Source organism: Theropithecus gelada, chromosome 2 (assembly GCF_003255815.1).
Source record: "Theropithecus gelada isolate Dixy chromosome 2, Tgel_1.0, whole genome shotgun sequence".
NCBI classification, from domain to species: Eukaryota; Metazoa; Chordata; class Mammalia; order Primates; family Cercopithecidae; genus Theropithecus; species Theropithecus gelada.
This window is the reverse complement of record NC_037669.1, coordinates 86,996,916-87,018,427: the sequence shown is the minus strand read 5'-3', so window position 1 is coordinate 87,018,427 and position 21,512 is coordinate 86,996,916. Positions and strand designations below refer to the sequence as shown.

The following is a 21,512-nucleotide window of genomic DNA, read 5'->3' as shown; positions in this document are numbered from 1 at the left end:
ATCTGCCTCCCCACCATCAGCTCCAGGAGAGCAGAAATCCCATCTGTCTTATTCATTGCTGTATTCCTAGAGCTTAAAACAATGCCTGTTAGAGAGGCATTGTTTTCTAATGAAAGAAAATTAGACAGCCTTAACAAAACAACAAAAATTATTCTATAAGGTATAATGAAAAATCTATTAGTCGGATTCTATATATATTATAAGATTATTAAAAAAAACAACCAGGCCAGGCACGTTGGCTCACGCTTATAATCCCAGCACTTTGGGAGGCCGAGACGGGCAGATCACCTGAGGTCAGTTCGAGACCAGGCTGGCCAACATGGTGAAACCCTGTCTCTACTAAAAACAAAAAGAAAATTAGCTGGGCATGGTTGCGCAACTGTAATCCCAGCTACTCGGGAGGCTGAGTCAGGAGAAGCACTTGAACCTGGGAGGCGGAGGTTGCAGTGAGCCGAGATCACACCACTGCACACCAGCCTGGGCCACACAGCAAGACTCTGTCTCAAAAAAAAAAAAAGTAACCCGCAATTCAAAGGATGTTTTAATATTTCCTATACAACCAAATGCTCTATTTTTTTTTTTTTTTTTTGAGACAGAATCTCTCTGTGGCCTAGGCTGGAGTACAATGGCATGATCTCCACTCACTGCAACCTCCGCTTCCCAGGTTCAAGTGATTCTTGTGCTTCAGGCTCCCGAGTAGCTGGGATTACAGGTGTGCGCCACTACACCCGGCTAATTTTTGTATTTTTAGTAGAGATGGGGTTTCACCATTTTGGACAGGCTGGTCTCGAACTCCTGATCTCAGGTGATCCACCCACCCCAGCCTCCCAAAGTGCTGGGATTACAGGCGTGAGCCACTGTGCCCGGCCCAAATGCTCTATTTTTATTCAGAAAAACACTGGTTAACCTTAAGTTGGTTAAGTAAAATGCCTGCTTTTTTTCTATTCAGAATCTGAAATGTCCAATGTAAAGTCTTTGTAACTGATTGTAACAGTTAACTAAGCTATCCAATTCTACTATAAAAATCCTTGCTAGAGTTTTATGTCTGTTAAAACTCACAAGGATTAAAAAAAAAAAATGCTGACGTCTGTGATGAGCCCAGGTGCTCCATGTGCTCAGACCAGACCCAGGTGCTGGAGCCAGGGGCCCAGAAAGAACTGGAGCTATTGTGTTTTATACGTGTCTCAAAACTGCACTTAATGTCACATTTTACTCTTAGGGAGGTCAGTTACCCCACGTGGGAACTGCACTAGAAGGTGCTCTGGGCTCTGTTTTTTCTCTATGTTGACTAATACCATGAAAATAATTTTCCAGATGTTTATATACTATCGAAATTCCATTACAACTAACTTAAAAACTTGTTTCCTTTGGTTCAATACAAGAAATATATAAGATATAAGAGAAAAGAAAGCAACCAGCCACTGTCCATATTCCCTCACAATTTGGTTGCAATTTATAAAAACATTTTAAATGGGTTTGATTTTGATTCACCCCTTCAACACTAACACTGAAGTTACCGTAACAAAATTCCCCTCAAGGAGATACACTCCTAGTCCCGCTCTTTCCACTCTAATAGTGCCTCATTTCGCGTGTTTCCAATTATAGTTTTAAGTTATTCAATGTTAGAAGCAGCTTTCAAATAAAAACATAGTATTTTCAAAGCTAAATTGAAATAGATTTTTTCATCCACGGGGAAAGAAGAGGATAGACTCAAAGCAGTTCTACTCTACAGCTATAAATTTAACTATCTGAGGTGAAAACCACATCTAGACCACTATTTTAAAACTATGGGTTGTGACCTACTACTAGGCTGGGAAATCAATTTAGAGGGTAATGGCATGGCATTTTTGAAAAACAAAATAGAAGACAGAGTAGAAAGCATCAGTGTGTCCTGTGCATAACTGGGGCACTTCCTGCCTTGTGAACTCATGCCTCAGTCACACACACCTAAGTGCGTCCTGGGTCACATTGCTCCGTGTTGTTTTTACCGTGACAGTTGGTCTGGGCCAGCAGTTTCCAAAGCCCTAGAATCAGAATTGCCTAGAGCTGTGTAATAAACAGATTCCCTGGCTCAAGCCTTCTAAGATTCTAATTCAGCTGGGCTGGGAGTGGACCAGAAATTCCTAGAAGAATCTCATCAATCTGGACTGAGACCTGCTGGTCTGGACTCTAGTTCTCAGTCACTGTGTAGCAAACAAAGTCCCTAAGCTTTTACATGAGCCAGCCCAGGAAAGGACACACACAGAGGAGGGGGAAGGGTCCCCATTTGAGATACTCCTTCCCCATCCCACCTCACGGCCAGGCCTCTGAGGGCCCTCACCAGCACTCAAGGTTACAGAGGCAAGGTTACAGATTCTAGGGCTTTGGAAACTGCTGGCCCAGACCAGCTGTCACGGTAAAAACAACACCGTGGTAGGGATTCCAGGACAGGAATCCTGATCTGGAGTCAACAGTTGAGAAAAAATTATGGCAAGATGTATGTGTGTATTTGGGCTTTTCTCAGAAGCGTCACAGAATCCCTGAGATTCTCGAAGACCCACCATTCAGGTTCTCAGGGGTAGGAATGTGCATCTTGAAGAAGCTCCTCAGTAACTTACTGGAGGACCACTCTTCTGGGGTGAGCAACGAGGTGAAGGAATGGGAATCTAGCTTGTCTGGTGCCTGACTCTGCAAACCTGGACTAATGTAACCTTTCAGAGCCAATGTTTCTCCCTCCACAATGGGGAGGCAAAGAGTAGTTGCTGTCTCCCAGCCCTATGGTGGGGCCACTTGCTGAACCATGCTGGTGCCACAGAGATCCCAGGGAAGCACCACACTGGTGGACTAAGTGTTGCCTCTATAACAACCATCTGTAAATGCACGTTCAGAATGAAAAGCAAAAAGCTTGACAAGTTACTTCATTTTGGCTGAAGGCCATGATTAAAGGTGTACCTGCTAGGTTACCCACCTGTCGACCTCCTCTTTGCTCATAGCAGCAAATGTGAAACATTCTGTCACTCCATTGATGGCAAGCAGGAGAACATAGAAACAGTAGGAACGCAGCAAAACAGGACCTACAAGGAAACAACTCACTGAGACTCCAGAGCCCAATCAGAAGGCCCACATGTAACCTCAGCGCTGCTGAGTACCCAGAGAACCAGAACCAGACTATGAGGTCTGCTGGTATCAGCAATGGACAGACTGCATGCTCGAGCTCAGGGTCTTAATTATCTAGAAGGATTCCCAGCATTCTACGGCATTGACTAAATAATCCGCAAAAAACAAAAGGACAAGCTGGGCATGGTGGCTCATGCCTGTAATCCTAGCACTTTGGGAGGCCAAGGCTGGCAGACTGCTAGAGCCCAGAGATTCGAGACTAGCCTGGGCAACATGATGAAACCCCGTCTCTACCAAAAACACAAAAGTTAGCTGCGTGTGGTGGGCGTGCCTGTAGTCCCAGCTACTCGGGAGGTTGAGATGGGAGGATCACTTGAGTCTGGGGAGGTCAGAGCTGCAGTGAGCCATGATAGTGCCACTGCACTTCAGCCTGGGTGACAGAACAAGACCCTATCTCAAAAAAAAAAAAAAAAAAATTATGAATAAATGTACAGATCTCTTGCTAGACAACTAAAAGCTTATCTGGCTAGCAAACAAGTCTGTTCACTTTTTCCATCAGCATGAATAGGCCTGGTGGTTTGAACTCAAAGTCACTAGTGACCCTGTATGTTAAGGGAATCTCAGTTGAGCAGGTCCTAAACAAAAGACCTTTAACAAATGCCCAGGGCCCAGGACCAGCAGAAAATTACACAAATCCAAAGTGAGAACTAGTGCCCGTAATGGTATTTTCTTCTAAAACAAAGTAATGCAGTTCTATAGCTAACAAGCTTTGGAAAAATCTTCTAACCAGAGAACAGGAGGCTTACAAATGGGATTGATTCCCCCCTTTTAAGAGGGCCATAATCAAGCACCTAATAAAATAAACATACACCTAACCTATGACCCAGCAATTGCACCCCTAGGTATACATCCAACAGAAATGAACACACATGTTCACAAAAACACTTACACAAAAACATCTGTAGTAGTTTGATTCATAATAGCCAAAACTGACCATCAACAGAAGAAAGAATAAACAAAACGTGGGCCATCCACACAAAGGAATACTTAGCAAGAAAAGATAATAAAAATCACTCATCTATGTGAAACCACGGGGGGAAGAATCTCAAAAACTTTGTATTAAAGGAAATACGCCAAATGCAAGAGCACACATGCTGCATTTCATTGATATGAAATTCTTTTTAAAATAAATACTGATCCATGATCTGAGGTGGAGTGGGGTGGTTGACTAGAAAGGGTCCCAAAAGAACTTTCTAGGGAAATGGAGATATTCTATATCTGAATCTGTTTGGTAGTTACATGGGACTTTTTGGACATATTTGTCAAAACTTATCAAACTGTACTCTTAAGAGAACAGCATTTTACTTTATGTAAATTATACCTCAACAAAGGAAAAAAAAAAAAAAGTAACCACTAAAAGAAAAGGAGGGGGGACTGAAGTTCCGGAGTCTCAGAATCTGGAACTCATTCAGGGTTTATGAAAGCTGTTTAATATAAAAGATCTCCATGCTGTGGGAACCTAAACAGTTTTATGGCAGTAACAGGGCAGTCCTGATGCCCAACAAAAAACCATTTTCCACGGCCCTGTCTCAGATTCCATGTTTATCACCTCACATTGCATTTTGCTTGTCAAGCCGCTGCAGGAAGCAGCCTGGCCCCTACCCCAGCTGATGGTGACTACAGGAAGGGAGGCAGGGACCACGCTCTGCACCCAGGAGACTCAAGGCTATGCTCAAGTGTGCCTCCTGCTTCTCCCCATCCTCCTCTCCCTGGCAGAAGCAGAGAGGAGTGGCAGGCCTCCTTACCTGGCAACCGAACGCTAATGGCACAGGTGGGCCCATCAGTAGGTGAACAGTGGGCTGTTGTGAGGCATGGAGAGCAACACAAACTCTGACGTGAAGCAGTGACTCACGTAAAGGGTTTTGCATCCATTTGGGGAATTCAAGAACGGAACCAACCTTCAATTGTAGACTGAATTGAGAGGTGTTTTAGGTTGAACTGTCCCCCCAAAATAGATATGTTGATGTCCTGACCAGCGGTACCTGAGAATCTGACCTTATTTGGAAACAGGGTCTTCATGAAGAAAACTGAGTTCAAATGAGGTCATTAGGGCAGGCCCTGATCCAATATGACAGGTGTCCTTATAAAAAGAGGAAACTTGGCCAGGTGCAGTGGCTCATGCTTATAATCCCAGCACTTTGGGATGCCAAAGGGGGGCAGATCACCTGAGGTCAGGAGTTTGAGACCAGCCTGGCCAACATGGCGAAACCCCATCTCTACTAAATATACACAAACTTAGCCGGGTATGGTAGGGTGTGCCTGTAATTTCAGCTACTCGGGAGGCTAAGGCGGGAGAGTCTCTTGAACCTGGGAGGTTGCAGTGAGCTGAGATCGCACCACTGCACTCCACCCTGGGTGACAGAGTGAGATTTCGTCTCATTTAAAAAAAAAAAAGTGGGGGAAACTTGCACACTGAGGCAGACATGCGCAGGGGGATGAGGACGTGAAGAGCGCAGGGGGATGACGATGTGAAGACAAAGAGAACACAGCGTGTGACCGCAGTGCTGCAGCTGCAAGTCAAGGAACACCAGGATGCCAGCAACCACTAGAAACTAGAAGAGGCAGGAAGGGGCCTCTCCTCGAGACTTCAGAGATAACATGGTCCTGGCCATAGCTTCATTGTGCGCTTCTGGCCTCCAGAACTGATGGACAATATGTTCTGTTGTTTAAAGCCACGCAGTCTGTGGTACTTTGTCATGGCAGCCCTAGTTCATTAAGACAAGGGGATAGAGAAGAAAAAGTAAAAGGCAGAGGGGCAAGCGAGAAGCACCTAAGAGAAAAATGTGAGAAATCTTGGGGAAATTCTGTGAATGTTTGGGTTTTGCTTAAGGATAGCAAAGCTAGGTGTTCTGTGAGTTACCAAGAAAAAAGAAAAGAAAAAGCAAAGCAAAGCTAGGTGTAAGAAAGATTTCTAAGAAAAGCCTCCAGAACACTTACAAAGCCCCTAATTAAATACAGTGCTAATCCCAAACAATGGAAAAGAAGCCACACCCCTACACAAAAGCCTGTCTGTGCGTGTCCGAGTCCCACATCTGGAGATGGCCAGTACAGCTCACAGGTAAGTAGTCCACTTCCAGGGTGAAGGCAAAGACAAGTACACAACTGAGGACACTTTCAAAACTAAGATGATGGGCTGAGTCATGATAATGATGGGACAGCCCCCTCCTTGAGGCAATGCCCTGTGACTGTGTGACATTAAAGGCTGCTCCTTGGTGATTGCTTTCTAAAGGGGAAGAGCTTCTATAGAATAGTTGAATTCCCAATCTCTGCCCATAAACTTACTAATGCCTTCCTAATGAGGCCTCCCGCAGCTGCCTGATGGAAATGTACTTCTCACAGCACAAGCCCCAGGGAGCTGCAAACCACTTCATTGGTTTCACAGCAGGTGTTTCTCCAAACTTAATGACCTTTGCTCTGGTATAGAAGCTTGGCCCTTCTTCCCCTAACACTGAAAGTTTGGGCCCCGTTGTAGTGGAGACTAAAACATGCTAGTGAACTTGTAAAATGGCATTTGACAAAGCCCTTTATATTGAGATGGGGCAGCAGAAAGAAGTCCTCAGGGTTCTTGTCCAGTGACCTAAGAAATTAAAAACATCTTTGCTGAACCCAAGATGAAACACTGCAAATGGACTGCCAGCTTACAGCCCAGCACATTTTGAAACTGGTGAAGTCCCCAAGGCCCAAGAAGTGCTGTGAGATCCTCAGCAGTCTGGTGTTTCAAAATTAGACACATTCAATACTTTTCTTCTTCAAAAACTGAGAGTCACTGGATTAAATATACCCTTTTATTTGCAGAGATCAATTTTATTCTCTGCAAATGGCTTTGGGTTATCCTTCAGAGGCTTTTATGCATCAGGCTGGGAGATTTATGTGGCATTTACTATCTTCAGATGTGTTTAGTACCAAGTGGGGACTCATTACCGCCTGCCCTCTGCCTTCCTCCCTCACCCCAGAGGGAGCACAGGGAAGCGCTTGGCAAAACACATTCTAGGCCCGAGAGGAAAGCCAATAGCAAGGAGAAGTCCTAATAACTTATTCAAGTGAGGCTGGGGAAGCTGATCGTCCTGGCGCCAAAGCCCCTGCCTATACCTTGAGTGTGTGTCTGGAGTTGAATGAGGGGAACAGTCCCACAGCCCCCGCCACCAGACAGTTTTCCCTACACCGACACAGATATCAACTGTGTGTGCACAAGTTCTTGAATTTCGTGACCCTTCTATTTCTGTTGGGAAATCAGAAAAAATCCAGAAAAACTCTTGTGCGTACCGGATCCTGAGCTAAGCATGGCCCCTCCGTAGACATCCAGAGCCAGCTGAGAATAGGCAAAGCCAAAAACAGTGATGGTCAGGCCAGCCAGCAGGGCCAGCTTGAGCAGGGACTCCAAGACTGCAGCGGCCACAGCAACGTCCTCCTGGGGTCAGGGAAGAGGGAAGGAAGTTGGATGAATCATGAGCTGAAGAAAACTGGCCTTCTCCCTTCACTGTTTTTCAGTTCACTCTTCCAACGACGTGGTGGATATCACTATTTTTTTGGTAGCGTGTTTGTTTTCATGTCAATTAGCAAATGAAGGAAAAAGTGTGTGTCTCCTCAGTAAGGGGGAGGCTTAGTTTTCAATTCACTTGGGATAAATTGTTTCAAATATTGCTTAGGAAACATGCACTTTCCCCTCTGATATTTATTTAATTTATTTATTTTTTAATAGAAATAGAGAAGGGAGTCTCACTGTGTTGGCCAGGCTAATCTCAAACTCCTGGCCTCAAGCAATCCTCCTGCCTTGGCCTCCCAAAGCATGAGGCTTACAGGCATGAGCCACTGCACCAGGCCACTAATATTCTTTTTTTTTTTTTTTTTTGAGACGGAGTCTCGCTCTCACCCAGGCTGGAGTGCAGTGGCACAATCTCAGCTCACTGCAAGCTCTGCCTCCCGGGTTCACGCCATTCACCTGCCTCAGCCTCCCGAGTAGCTGGGACCACAGGCGCCCACCACCACGCCCGGCTAATTTTTTGTATTTTTAGTAGAGACGGGGTTTCACTGTGTTAGCCAGGATGGTCTCGATCTCCTGACCTCGTGATCCGCCCGCCTTGGCCTCCCAAAGTGCTGGGATTACAGGCGTGAGCCACCACGCCCGGCCCTAATATTTATTCTTAAATGTGCAGCAACTTTTCATGTACACTAGCCAGCTCTGTGCCTCTCCTGCTAAACATTCCAAAATTATGATGTTACTGTGATTGTACTCTTGGGAAAATATTCCTAAATCAGACTGAGTACCAGATTAGCTCATTTTGAGATATTGTGCATAAACTGTATTTTACTAAATATCTTCTAAGACATGCAAGAGGCTGAACTAGCTTGCTATTCTAGAACTCAGACATTTTCAGTGGTTTTGGAAAAAGTGAAGCTCCTACAACCAGATACGCCTAGATTAAAATCTCTTCTTCTGTATTTACCAACCTGAGTATATAGAATCTTATAGTCAGAGTGTGGCTCTGGGCACGTCCCAGTTGTAAGAAGCTTAAACAATTGGTGTGGTGAGTGAAAGCCAACAACCACATCCTCTCCTTCCTCGATTAGCCTGGCTCCAACTTCTGCATCCTTTGGCTCTTGAGACTCTGAGGATAGGGGAGGCATTCTTATGCCTAAGACTAGCCCATGGCTGGGCATCTGCAGGGCAATGGGGACAGCTTCAGAGAGTCCTGAGAGGGCTGGATCAAGAGTAAGGTCACATGGCCGGGTACGGTGGCTCATGCCTGTAATCCTAGCACTCTGGGAGGCTGAAGTGGGCAGATTGCCTGAGGTCGGGAGTTCAAGACCAGCCTGGCCAATATGGCAAAACCCCATCTCTACTAAAAACACAACAATTAGCTGGCTGTGGTGGTGCATGCCTGTAGTCCCAGCTACTCATCAGGAGGCTGAGGCAGGAGAATTGTTTGAACCTGGGAGGTGGAGGTTGCAGTGAGCCGAGGTCACGCCACTGCACTCCAGGCTAGGCGTCAGAGCAAGACTCTATCTCAAAAAAAAAAAAAAGAGAAAGGTCACAAAGAATATAACAAAGGGGTGAGAAGGAAGGGACAGCCAAGAGCAAAGGGAGAAGGCCACGAAAGAAGAGGTGAGCCCTGGGTCCCGTTATCATACAGAATGTAATAGAAGAATGAAATCTGTAAGAAAATTCCTGATCAAACAGAAGAGAAACAGACTGCTTCACATTCCTATCTGTTTGTCTTGCAATTAAAGGGAGAATTCACTTGAGAGATGATATAAGAACCAACACTACCTGCTTCTGAAGTGTGGCATCCTTTTCCCTCTCCAGCACCTTAGCAAAAAATATATAAAAACTTTCCTCTATGGGCTGGAAAATTAATCTGGCCACAAGGGAGCCAAGATTATTCACTATATCATACACACCTACAAAACAAAAAAGAAGAAACAACAATCATGTTGGTTTTTCTACTTTAATTTTCACAGCACTATTAAAATTGTTATTTAATATTTCATTAAAGTTTGTTTATCTTCAGATAATTATAGATTCACACAGAGTTACAGTGGCCGGGCATGGTGGCTCATGACTGTATTCCCAGCACTTTGGGAGGCCAGAGTGGGTGGACTGCTTGAGCCCAGGAGTTTGAGATGAGCCTGGGAAACATGAAGAAACCCTGTCTCTACAAAAACGGAAAAAATTAGCCAGGCATGGTGGTGTGCATTTGTAGTCCCAGTTATTTGGGAGGCTGAGGTGGGGGGAATCACCCAAACCCAAGCCCAGAAAGTTGAGGCTGCAGTGAGCTGTGATGGTACCACTGCACTCCAGCCCGGGCAAGAGGGCAAGAGAGTGAGACCCTGTCTCAAAAAAAAAAAAAAAAGGAAGTAATAGAGGGATCCCATATACCCTTTACCCAGTGGTAACATTTTGTAAAACTGTAGTACAATATTACAACCAGGACACCAACATTGGTACAGTCAAGATACAGAATGCTTCCATCAACAGTACTTTCTTATACAGGTCATTAATGCAAAGTTGATGTTTTTCTATTTGATTTCCATTACTTTGGTATTACATTAAAAGATAAAAATGAAAATACTAAAAGACTATGTAGCTACACAAATATGGGGCAGATTCTTGTGGCTGTGATGGTGAGCTCCCTTTTCTCCTCTCTTGGCACCTCCCACCCCCCAAAATGAACACCAGAGCTCTTAGGAGGCGAACTAGAGGGCCAGGGTCTCACCAGAACACCTGCCACCAAAGTCACATTGGAGGGCACAGTCAGTACGAAGACCTACAATTTACAATCTTCAGGATTTTTTTTAATCTTCAGGTTCATCTTTCATTAAATATATTAGAGAAAAATGTTAGGAAGTATCTATTAATAGTATTAACCTTTAATTAAAACACTACAGAATTTCATCTTACCCTGATCACCAAAATTCAATACGTTCAAAAATGTCATCACGTATCGCTCGCCTATAAACAAAAAAGCAAAATAATTAGCAATGTCAAATGCACATTACTTTATTGTTTCCTTTCTCTTACTAGCTATCAACTTTTCCAGCTGACAAATAAAGGAGAAATATTAGATAATCAGTTAAAGACATATCCTTGTCCTAATGTTGATTTCAAATAATCTCAAAGTAACAATTTGGAAAGTGCTGAGGACTTCATTGACAGCGAATCTCCAAGCCAGTAAAATTAAAAATAAAAAAAAATAATAAAAAAGTATAAAAATAAGTTTTTAAAAAAGTATGTGGAGATTATTAAATGTTAATAATGAAAATGATGGTCCCAAGTTTTTTTTTTTTTTTGAGACGGAGTCTTGCTCTGTTGCCCAGGCGGAGTGCAGTGGCGCAATCTTGGCTCACTGCAAGCTCCATCTCCCAGGTTCATGCCATTCTCCTGCCTCAACCTCCCGAGTAGCTGGGACTACAGGCGCCCGCCACCACGCCCGGCTAATATTTTTGTATTTTTAGTAGAGACGGGGTGGTCTCGATCTCCTGACCTCATGATCCGCCGTCTCCACCTCCCAAAGTGCTGGGATTACAGGCGTGAGCTACCATGCGCAGGCAATGGTCCCAAGTTTTAAGGGGAGGTCAGATAATCTGCGTGTAAATTATCTGTGAAGCATCCATGATTATACGCACAAGCTTATCCAAGGGTTCCTCAGGGGTGGAGACAGCTCCCTGGGGCTGTCAAGGCATTAGACTGTCTTAGATTTGAATCAGGAACTCAGGCCTGAGGGGGCAGAAGCAACAGCACATACATTTTTGCTACTACAAAAATCAGGCCTGAGTTCATGATTCAAATGTAAGACAGTCTAATGCCTTCAAGGTGAAGACACCAGCCAGGGCTCCCATCCCCCTGGCTTTCGTGAAGCTTCTCATCTATGAGGAAAAAGTGTTGACCACTATGGGAAAAGAGCACTAAACAGTGCCCGCGCCCTGAAGGGCAAATTCTCACCTCCTAGTAACTTGCTCAAAAAGGAAAGCATCAAGAGGCTGGAAGCAGTGAGGATCTTCTCTCAAGGCTTTCTCCCACCCAGCCTCTTTCTCCAAGCCCCTGCCACTGTGTTTGTGGTAGGGATCACTGCGGGTCCTCATAGGCCTGTGTCTCTGTGCTGCTTGCATCTACCCTCACTGCTAACAGTTCCAGCTTGTGCAAATACAGTTTTGTTTTGTCGTTGTTGCTTTTATTTTTTTTGAGACTGAGTCTTGCTCTGCTGCCCAGGCTGGAGTGCAGTGGTGCCATCTCAGCTCACTGAAAGCTCTACCTCCCGGACATAAGAGATTCTCTTGCCTCAGCCTCCCGAGTAGCTGGGATTACAGACGCCCACCACCACACCCAGCAATTTTTTTTCTTTTTTTTTTTTGTATTTTTAGTAGACGGGTTTCACCATGTTGGCCAGGCTAGTTTCAAACTCCTGACCTCAAGTGATTCACCCACCTTGGCCTCCCAAAGTGCTGGGATTACAGGTGTGAGCCACTGCGCCCAGCCTCAAACACAGCTCTTAAATCAGTCTCTGCTTTCCTTTTTTTTTTTTTTTTTTTTTTTAGACGGAGTCTTGCTCTGTCACCCAGACTGGAGTGCAGTGGCATGATCTCATTCACTGCAACTTCTGCTTCCTGGGTTCAAGCGATTCTTCTGCCTCAGCCTCTTGAGTAGCTGGGATTACAGGCGCCCGCCACCATGCCCGGCTAATTTTTTCAGTTTTTAGTGGGAACGGGGTTTTGCCACGCTAGCCAGACTGGTTTTGCACTCCTGACCTCCCACCTCAGCCTCCCAAAGTGCTGGGATTACAGGCGTGAGCCAATGCACCCGGCCTGCTTTCATATCTTTAAATGGCTCTCTCTTTTTTTTTCTTTTGAAACAGAGTTTCACTCTTGTTGCCCAGGCTGGAGTGCAATGGCGCTATCTGGGCTTACTACAGCCTGTGCCTCCTGGGTAGCTGAGATTACAGGTACCCACCACCACGCCCAGGTAATTTTTGTATTTTTAGTAGAGATGGGGTTTCACTGTGCTAGCCAGGCTGGTCTCGAACTCCTGACCTCAGGTGATCTGCCCTCCTCTGCCTCCCACAGTGCTGGGATTACAGGCGTGAGCCACTGCGCCTGGCCAAAATGGCTCTTTAATGTTTGCAAAAAGTCCAGGCTCCTTAATTCTGTATTTGCGGGCTTTTATACACTGACCCCAAGCTATCATTTTGGCTTCCCTTCGTCAACCTCACCCTCATCACCCTGTCATCTTCTGCTGCACCCTACCTCCCAGGTTTTAGCCCTCCAGCTGCTTTGAGTCGGGCTGGGCCTGCCTTGGCTCTTGTCATTCTCATCACCTAGAGTGTCTTTTCTGCAGGGCCCTCCCTGTCTTTTGGCAGAATAGGCTCTCCTTCCTACATTCTATAAACTCCCTGAGGGCAAGAGCCCCTCTCAGTCATCTCTATGACCCTGGTTTCCTAGCAAAGCTCTAGGAAATGAGTTTCCAAGTACTACACCCCTCACAGCCCAGTAACAGTTAACCACACAAACGTCTATATCTTTGGTGAGAGAATGAAATGCTTGAGGCCATGGCCTGTTACTCATTCATCTCAGTATTCTCAGCACCTGGCATACTGTTCAGGAAATGTGGGGGCAGAAGTAACAGCACATACATTTTTGCTACTACAAAAAGTGATTTCAGGCCCAGCTCAGTGGCTCATGCCTGTAAGTCCAGCATTTTGGGAGGCCGAGGCAGGAGGATCGCTTGAGTCCAGGAGTTCAAGACCAGTCTGAGCAACATCACAAGACCCTGTCCCTACAAAATTTAAAATATTAGCTAGGCGTATTGGTAGGTGCCTTGCCTGTAGTCCCAGCTACTTGGGAGGCTGAGGTGGGAGGATCACTTGAGCCTGAGAGGTCAAGACTGCAGCGAGCTGTGTTGCACCACTGCATTCCAGCCTGGGTGACAGAGCGAGACCCTATCTACAAAAAAACAAAAAACAACAACCAAAAAAAAACTGGGGATTTCAACTTTTTTAGAGCTATAGTTTTAAAAATATAACGGGCCGGGGGCAGTGGCTCATGTCTATAATCCCAGCACTTTGGGAGGCCGAGGCAGGTGGATCACGAGGTCAGGAGATCGAGACCATCCTGGCTAACACAGTGAAACCCCATCTCTACTAAAAATAACACAAAAAATTAGCTGGCCATAGTGGCGGGCACCTGTAGTTCCAGCTACTCGGGAGGCTGAGGCAGGAGAATGGCGTGAACCCGGGAGGCGCAGCTTGCAGTGAGCAGAGACCGTGCGCTGCTGCACTCCAGCCTGGGCGACAGAGCGAGACTCTGTCTCAAAAAAAATAAAAAATAAAAAATAACGAATCTGAGGATCTCAGTCAGGCAACTTCCTTATTTCACAGCCACAGAGATGGAGGCCCTGAGAAGTTCCTAATGGCACTGTGCCAGTCAGGGAGTCAGGCTAGGGGGATCCACCCATGGAGCAGGCTCCTGGCACGGCATTCAGGTTGAGCTCTGGAGGCTTTTGTTTGCAGTAAACTTAAACCAGCTGCTGCAAAGACATGTCTAGAGACATGTGTTGTCTGCAATCCAGAAAACCAATTTAGGGCCATCACTTGGACTGGATCCATTCCTCAAACTCATTAAAACTGCTCTTAAAACCTTGGAAGGAAAAAAGTGCATATGAGCAACTGTCCTTTCCAAAACTCCCTCCTGTTCTTACAACCGATTTTCCTGTTCTTACAACAACATGAACTATCATCACACACCATTTCACAATAGTTACCTTGTTGCCTTTTCTTACTCCATTCACAAATACATGCTGCACAGCCCTCCTGTGCCAGGCCACAGGGAGGCAGTGGCAGTGGTGAACGGCACACTCCCTGCTCTCCAGGAGCTAAGTGCTCAGGCCCTTCACTCAGCTCTTCCGAGGCTTCTGACCCTCCCTTCCCCAAGAAGGCCTCGGAACAGTTTCATTTTTGTAATAGCAAAGTTATAAGGTTAGGCTAGAAGCATGTGTGCACTCTTAAAGATCAGAGAGCCCTCAGACACTGCCTGGTTCTATCCCCTTGTTCACAGACAGGGAAAGTGAGGCATAGGGGGAGCTGCTTTTCTTTGGAAACATAAAGAACAAAAAATACAGATGGGGGGAAAATAAAATACCAAGATAATAACAGTTGTATTAGAATGCTAGCATTATTTTTTCTATGTTCTTATTTTTTTCTAATGGGACTATATTTTATAATTAAAAGATAATTTTTGAAAAGATTAAAAAATACATTCAGTAATAGGTATATGGATATGAAATATATATGAAGAGAGAAACTACCACCTTCAGCAACTTAATAGTTGCCTTAAAATCTCATTTTTCTAATTAAAGCTGGGTACAAATAAACCAACACATATACATACAAAAACCAAATGTGCGTCCAGCCCCTTGCTGGCCCTCCACATTGAGCTCTGTCATAGGTAAACTGAAAAGACCAAAGTCTGACCAAACTCTCATACAAGCGCATTTTATTGTTTAAGAAAATAAATCCCAGCCAAGTGCAGTAGCTCACACCCGTAATCCCAGCACTTTGGGAGGCCGAGGTGGGCGGATCACGAGGTCAGGAGATCGAGACCATCCTGGCTAACACAGTGAAACCCCATCTCTACTAAAAATACAAAAAAATTAGCCAGGTGTGGTGGTGGCGCCTGTAGTCCCAGCTACTCGGGAGGCTGAGGCAGAAGAACCGCATGAACTCAGGAGGCGGAGCGTGCAGTGAGCTGAGATGGAGCCACTGCACTCCAGAGCCTGGGCGATGGAGCAAGTCTCCATCTCAAAAAAAAAAAAAAAAAAAAAAAGATAATAATAGTTTTATGTAACTGATATAATACTTTTATAATAAACTCATAAAAATCATATAACATGGGGTTTTGGAGTTAGACCTGGATCCCAATTAAGCTGTTCCCTGTTACTACAAAACCCTAAAGAAGTTCTGCAACCTCACTGACTCTCAGTTTCCTCATCCATAATGAATGGGAATAATATCTTTCTTACAAGGCTGTGGAGAGATTTAAATTAGACCACCTAAGTAAAGCACAAAACTAAATAGACGTTGGTTTCGTTCTCTGTATTAAGCCCCCTCCTCCCATTTCTGAAGTTCTTCAGCCCCAGAGGCTCTAAACAGGTGATCTGGACCCAGGTAATTGGCAGTCCTATGAAATCCCCTTCTACTATGGTCTCCCGACCATTCAGAGTGACCGTCAACTTACCTTCTGTCAAAATCTGTTTCAAGAAAGACTGTTTGAAAAAACTCCAAGTCAGCTTAGCCTCTTTCCAGTTGATAAGTGCCTAGAAGAGAAAACAAAACAAAACAAAACATCACAGGCATTGCAAGTCTAAGAATGCAATGCTACATGAGAGGCAAATGCATTCTGATCCCTAAATCCCAACTTGGATAGTCTCCACTGAATCCTCATTCAATGCTAAGCACACAGAAGCCATCTCACAAACACTGGGGAAGAATTTACATTACTAAACACAAAGCCAAAGTCTGTAAGGGCCTGCCCAAGACTCATATACTAAGACCCCTAAAGAATTGCTGCTGTCCCTTGGGGGCCCACACAGTACACTGTCCACAGATAACACATACAGCTCACAGTTTGTTCTTTCCTTAAAAACTGTCTAAAGCATGCCAGGCTGCAGAACAAATTCTGCTCCATATACTGCACATTGTAATGCTATGTTCAGCCATCCAGGGCCATTTTACACAAAGTATAGGAGGTGCCCCTCTGTATTTCAAAAGAAATTTAGCTTTCACAGGTCAGGTAAATGACTCAGAATGGGTATGACAGAGGAATGGAGGAAATAAAATTTCTTTTTTTTTTTTTTTTTTTTTTTTTGAGACAGAGTCTCACTCTGTTGCCAGGCTGGAGTGCAAAGGCACGATCTTGGCTCACTGCAACCTCCGCCTCTCAGGTTCAAGTGATTCCCCTGCCTCAGCCTCCCGAGTAGCAGGGACTAGAGGCACGTGCCACCACGCTCAGCTAATTTTTTGTATTCTTAGTAGAGACGGGGTTTCACTATGTTGGCCAGGATGGTCTCGATCTCGCGACCTCATGATCCGCCCGCCTCAGCCTCTCAAAGTGCTAGGATTACAGGCGTGAGCCACCGCGCCCAGCCGAAAATAAAATTTCTGATATGACTCTTCTAAAACTCCAGGCCAGGTGAGGTGGCTCACGACTATAATCACAACACTTTGGGAGGCTGAGGTGGGTGGATCACTTGAGGCCAGAAGCTTGAGACCAGCCTGCAAAAAGGCAAAAACCCCATCTCCACTAAAAGTACAAAAATGAGCTGGGCGTGGTGGTATGTGTCTGTAATCTTAACTACTTGGGAGGCTGCGGCACAAGAATCACTTGAACCTGGAAGACAGAGGTTGCAGTGAGCTGAGATGGCATCACTGCACTCCAGTCTGGGTGACAGAGCAAGAATCTGGCTCAAAAATAAATAAATAAATAAAACTCCCAGCAGGCACCAAATGGCCCATTTCCCAAGGACAAAGAAACAGGTAGGGTACAGGTCAACCTGTTAAGAGACAGGTGGCTTCAAAGCCAGGGAGCTGAGCACAAAATGGAAGAGCAAGGCAGCCAGGGGGCTCAGTATCCTCCAACTCCTATTTTTCTACCTCCCACAGCTCTCTCTGGGGCCCCCTCCTCTATCTTGTAGGCACCCTGGGATCCCAGAATATTTAGACTAGGTGTTTGGCTTTCTGTTTCATTTTGTTTTAGAAACAGGGTCTCACTCTATCACCCAGGTTGGAATACAGTGGTGTGATCATAGCTCACTATAACCTCAAACTCCCAGGCTCAAGACATCTTCCCCCCTCAGCCTCCAGAATAGCTGGGACTACAGGTGTGTGCCACCATGCCTGGTTCATTTTTAAAATTTTTGTAGAGTGAGGTCTTGCTGCATTGCCCAGGCTGGTCTCAAACTCCTGGCCTCAAGCAATCCTCCCACCTTGGCTCCCAAAGTACTGGGATTCCAGGTGTGAGCCACCATGCCTGGTTGATGTTAGGCTTTTAATCCTGGGGTACTTGCATTTTGAAAAGTTGTGATTATACAAAGTGATGACTTCTGAATGGTAGGATTTCAAAGGGCTTTTTGGAAGGGGAGGGCCAAGCCCACTCTACCCCTCCAAAAGGTTAGCCACAGCTCTGGAAGTGGGCCCAAGGCAGGCCTGAAACCTGTCTTAGTCATGTGGGCCCCTGTTCTGGGCACAAAGCCCATCCGTGAAGAGCAATGCTATCCAGTAGAAATGTAATGTTAAATTTTCTAGCAGCCACAGTGCACAGGAAAAAGAAACAAGTGAAATTAATTTTAATATATTTATTTAAGCAAAATATTATCATTTCAACAAGTAATCCATGTAAAAATATTTTTTTCGGCTGGGCACGGTGGCTCACACCTGTAATCCCAGCACTTTGGGAGATTGAGGCAGGTCGATCACGAGGTCAGGAGATCGAGACCATCCTGGCTAACACGGTGAGACCCCGTCTATACTAAAAATACAAAAAATTAGCCGGGTGTGGTGGCGGGCGCCTGTAGTCCCAGTTACTCAGGAGGCTGAGGCAGGATAATGGCGTAAACCCGGGAGGTGGAGCTTGCAGTCAACTGAGATCATGCCACTGCACTCCAGCCTGGGTGACAGAGCGAGACTCTGTCTCAAAAAAATAAAAAAAGTAAAATAAATTAATAAAACAAATAAATTTTTTTTTCATATTAAGACTTTGAAATCCAACATGTATTTTGCATTTATGACTCATCTCAATTCAGACTAGCTACATTCCAGAATGCTCTATAGCCACATGTGGCTGGTGGCTACTATTTAGGACAGGGCAAGTCTAGAGCACCTCTGAAAGCAAGGATCACTTCTAGCCCCCATTCTCTTTACCCCTTGGTTTCTGAGCCTTTTTTCCAGACACAGGGAGCACAAGTGTGAATCCTCCCAAATAGTGCTGCCCTCAGGGAATCACAGACCCTAGAGCAGATGCCAGGATATCTCTTTAGCTCAGGAGTAAATCTTCCCTGATGAGAAGGAAATTGGGCCACAAGATGCTTAAAACAGGCCATCTTCCTTTTCCCCAGAACAAAGAGCACCAGACAACTTCCCACCACTAGGGGGCACTGGGGACCATGTCATCTTCAGACTTGGATTCTGGCCACAGCCCGCTTCAGCACCTTCTCTCTCTCACACTGCTTCTCACCCCTTGCCATACTGTGGTGGTCCTCCCAGGGGTCAGCAAAGCAGGACCTGTCTTCTTTTAAAAGGAAACAAAGGCTGCTGTTTGTCATGAGGCTCTCGTGACGCCTGCTTGCTGCAGGTTGTGAATGGATTTGGGAAGATGATTGAGCTCTTTAAAGACAAAGTTCTTTGGGAGAATGAAATCATGATGGTGTACCTAAGCTGAGAGCTCATCCTTGATTTTCCTAATGCCTTTGGTTTAAATGGGCTTGTGGTTCAGAAGAATGGCGACACCACTTACTAAAGTGCTCATTAAGGACACAGAGGCAGGAAATCCAATCTGGGATGTGGCTTCTCCAGGCAGGGGCTGAGTGGTGGGAGAGAGGAAGCATGTGGTGGACTTTTACCATTCTATTCAGAATGGAGGTGTCACTTCGGGCAGTCAAAAGAGGCCTATTTCACAATAGCTGGGTTGGTACTGATGAGCTGATCTAAATAGCCGGGAATTTCCCCGGAATACCCTGACCAACAAGCCATTCCACTGCCTCAGAGTAATAATGGAGAAACGGCGGCTGGGGTGGTCAAAGGTGACGGACGGTAACTCAGGGAAGGTCCGGAATCAGAACTCAGAGGCTCATCACACTTTCACCTGAGTCACTCGTCCACTTCCCAAACTCTTCTGACTCAGGATGATCTGATCAGCCACATCCTTACCACAATGACAAGAGTCACTAGGGAGTGTGAGGCTACCATCCCGTCCACTGCCCTCCATCACCTCCTCCACCCTACACAGCACTCCTTCCTCTCCCTCTTGCTCCACCTCTCCCAGTCACTCTGGGGCTATCGATGCTGCCCCAGCTTCACCCATTTTCCCACTTTCATCCATCCTTCCCCTGTCCTTACTCCTCACCCGGACAATTGCCACAGGCTCCCAGTGAGCTTTTTTACTTCTTACTCTTTCTCTAGCCTATCTTTCTCATTGCAGCTTCAGGCTTTGGAGTCAAGTTTGGAGACTGGGGCTCGACCTGCAGCTCCTTGAGTTATTAGTGTAAATGTCGCCGTGAACAAGATACTTAACTTTGCTAAGCCTTGGCTTTCTCATCTGCAAAATGGGATAAGAAGTTCTGTCTCATGGAGCCACTATGAGGATTGAATGAAAAAAAATAAGACACTATAACTGTAAGAGACGGCAAGCTCCTCAATACAGACAGTTTGATCATGGTGCTGTTCAAAAACCTTTCAGGGGCTCCACTGCCCCTGAATTAAACCCAAGCTCCATAGCACGGAGGCCACTGCCAACTGACCCTAGCCTGGCAGCCAGGTTTACTCTCCTTCATAACTTCCTGCCACTTTTTCCTTTCTCTCCCTTCCCCCATAGTCCAGCCAACCTAAGTACCCCAGGCATCTCTACGTTCCCAATTCCAACAGAGTGATGGGCAGATAACAAGCACTGAGCAAATTTTCCTTCTGTGGTCACGAATGCCCATCTCTACCACACATATACATTTAACCTCTGCCCACCCACATGTCAAAGTCCAGCAAAAAAGAAGCTTCCTCCATGAAGCCTTCCTTGAAGTTCCTAGATGAAATTCAGCAGTACTTCCTCTGTGCTTCTATTTTGATAACACTAGATACACACAGTCCTGTAGCACAGTTGAGTACAGATCCTATCTCTCCATCACCATGCAAGTTCTGAGGGTAGGGGCCTCACTCAGGGCATCTGGTACAGTGCTTAACACATAATAAAGTTTAATACATGCTTGCTGAGTCAAATTCCTCAGCTTTACTTAAATATTAGCAAATCTCTTATCTTAAATCCCTCAGAAATGTCTATGAATATAAACGGAAGCCATTATTTGAAGTACCATTATTATAAGGTTACATAAGTATCTTTAAAGAAGATGGAGTTCTACAAGAACGGGAAGGGAAATCTCACAATTAGGTCAAATTGATAATAAATATAATTATATGACCAGTTTCCATTAAGGAAGTCCCCAGTGCAGAAAGCTGCTCTGGGGAGTCAAGTCAGGCATGCTGCGCATGGTAAAGTCATACACTGCATGCATGCATTCAGAATCATCTCATTTCTTTTCTCTCCCTCTTTTTTTTGAGACAGGGTTTCACTCTGTCACCCAGGCTAAAGTGCAGTAGCATGAACACAGCTTACTGCAGCCTCAGCCTCCAGGGCTCAAGTGATCCTCCTGCTTCAACCCCCCGAATAGCTGGGATCACAGGCACGTGCCACCATGCCCAGCTAATTTTTACATTTTTTGTAGAGAGGGGTTCTTACCATGTTTCCCAGGCTGGTCTCAAACTCCTGGGCTCAAACAATCCTCCCACTTCAGTCTCCCAAAGTGCTGGGATTACAGGCTTGAGCCACCACACCCAGCTTCTTTTTTTCTTTTTTTCTTTTTTTTTTTTTTTGAGACGGAGTCTCGCGCTGTGTCACCCAGGCTGGAGTGCAGTGGCGCGATCTCGGCTCACTGCAAGCTCCGCCTCCCAGGTTCAGGCCATTCTCCTGCCTCAGCCTCCGAGTAGCTGGGACTACAGGCGCCCGCCACCACGCCCGGCTAGTTTTTTGTATTTTTAGTAGAGACGGGGTTTCACCATGTTAGCCAGGATGGTCTCGATCTCCTGACCTCGTGATCCGCCCGCCTCGGC

At 45.6% G+C, this 21,512-nt stretch overlaps 1 protein-coding gene across 1 annotated transcript in view; it reads right to left on the bottom strand.

The window, feature by feature from the left end:
* Positions 1–21,512, bottom strand: part of RFT1 (RFT1 homolog) — a 44,091-nt gene that overhangs the window by 5,821 nt on the left and 16,758 nt on the right. Inside the window, exons 7-11 of the mRNA XM_025376091.1 lie at positions 15,880–15,958; positions 10,556–10,606; positions 9,425–9,555; positions 7,420–7,564; positions 2,948–3,053 (exon numbers count right to left, since the gene is read on the bottom strand). Coding sequence (XP_025231876.1) covers positions 2,948–3,053; positions 7,420–7,564; positions 9,425–9,555; positions 10,556–10,606; positions 15,880–15,958 — 512 coding nt within the window. The remainder of the gene's footprint in view (positions 1–2,947; positions 3,054–7,419; positions 7,565–9,424; positions 9,556–10,555; positions 10,607–15,879; positions 15,959–21,512) is intronic.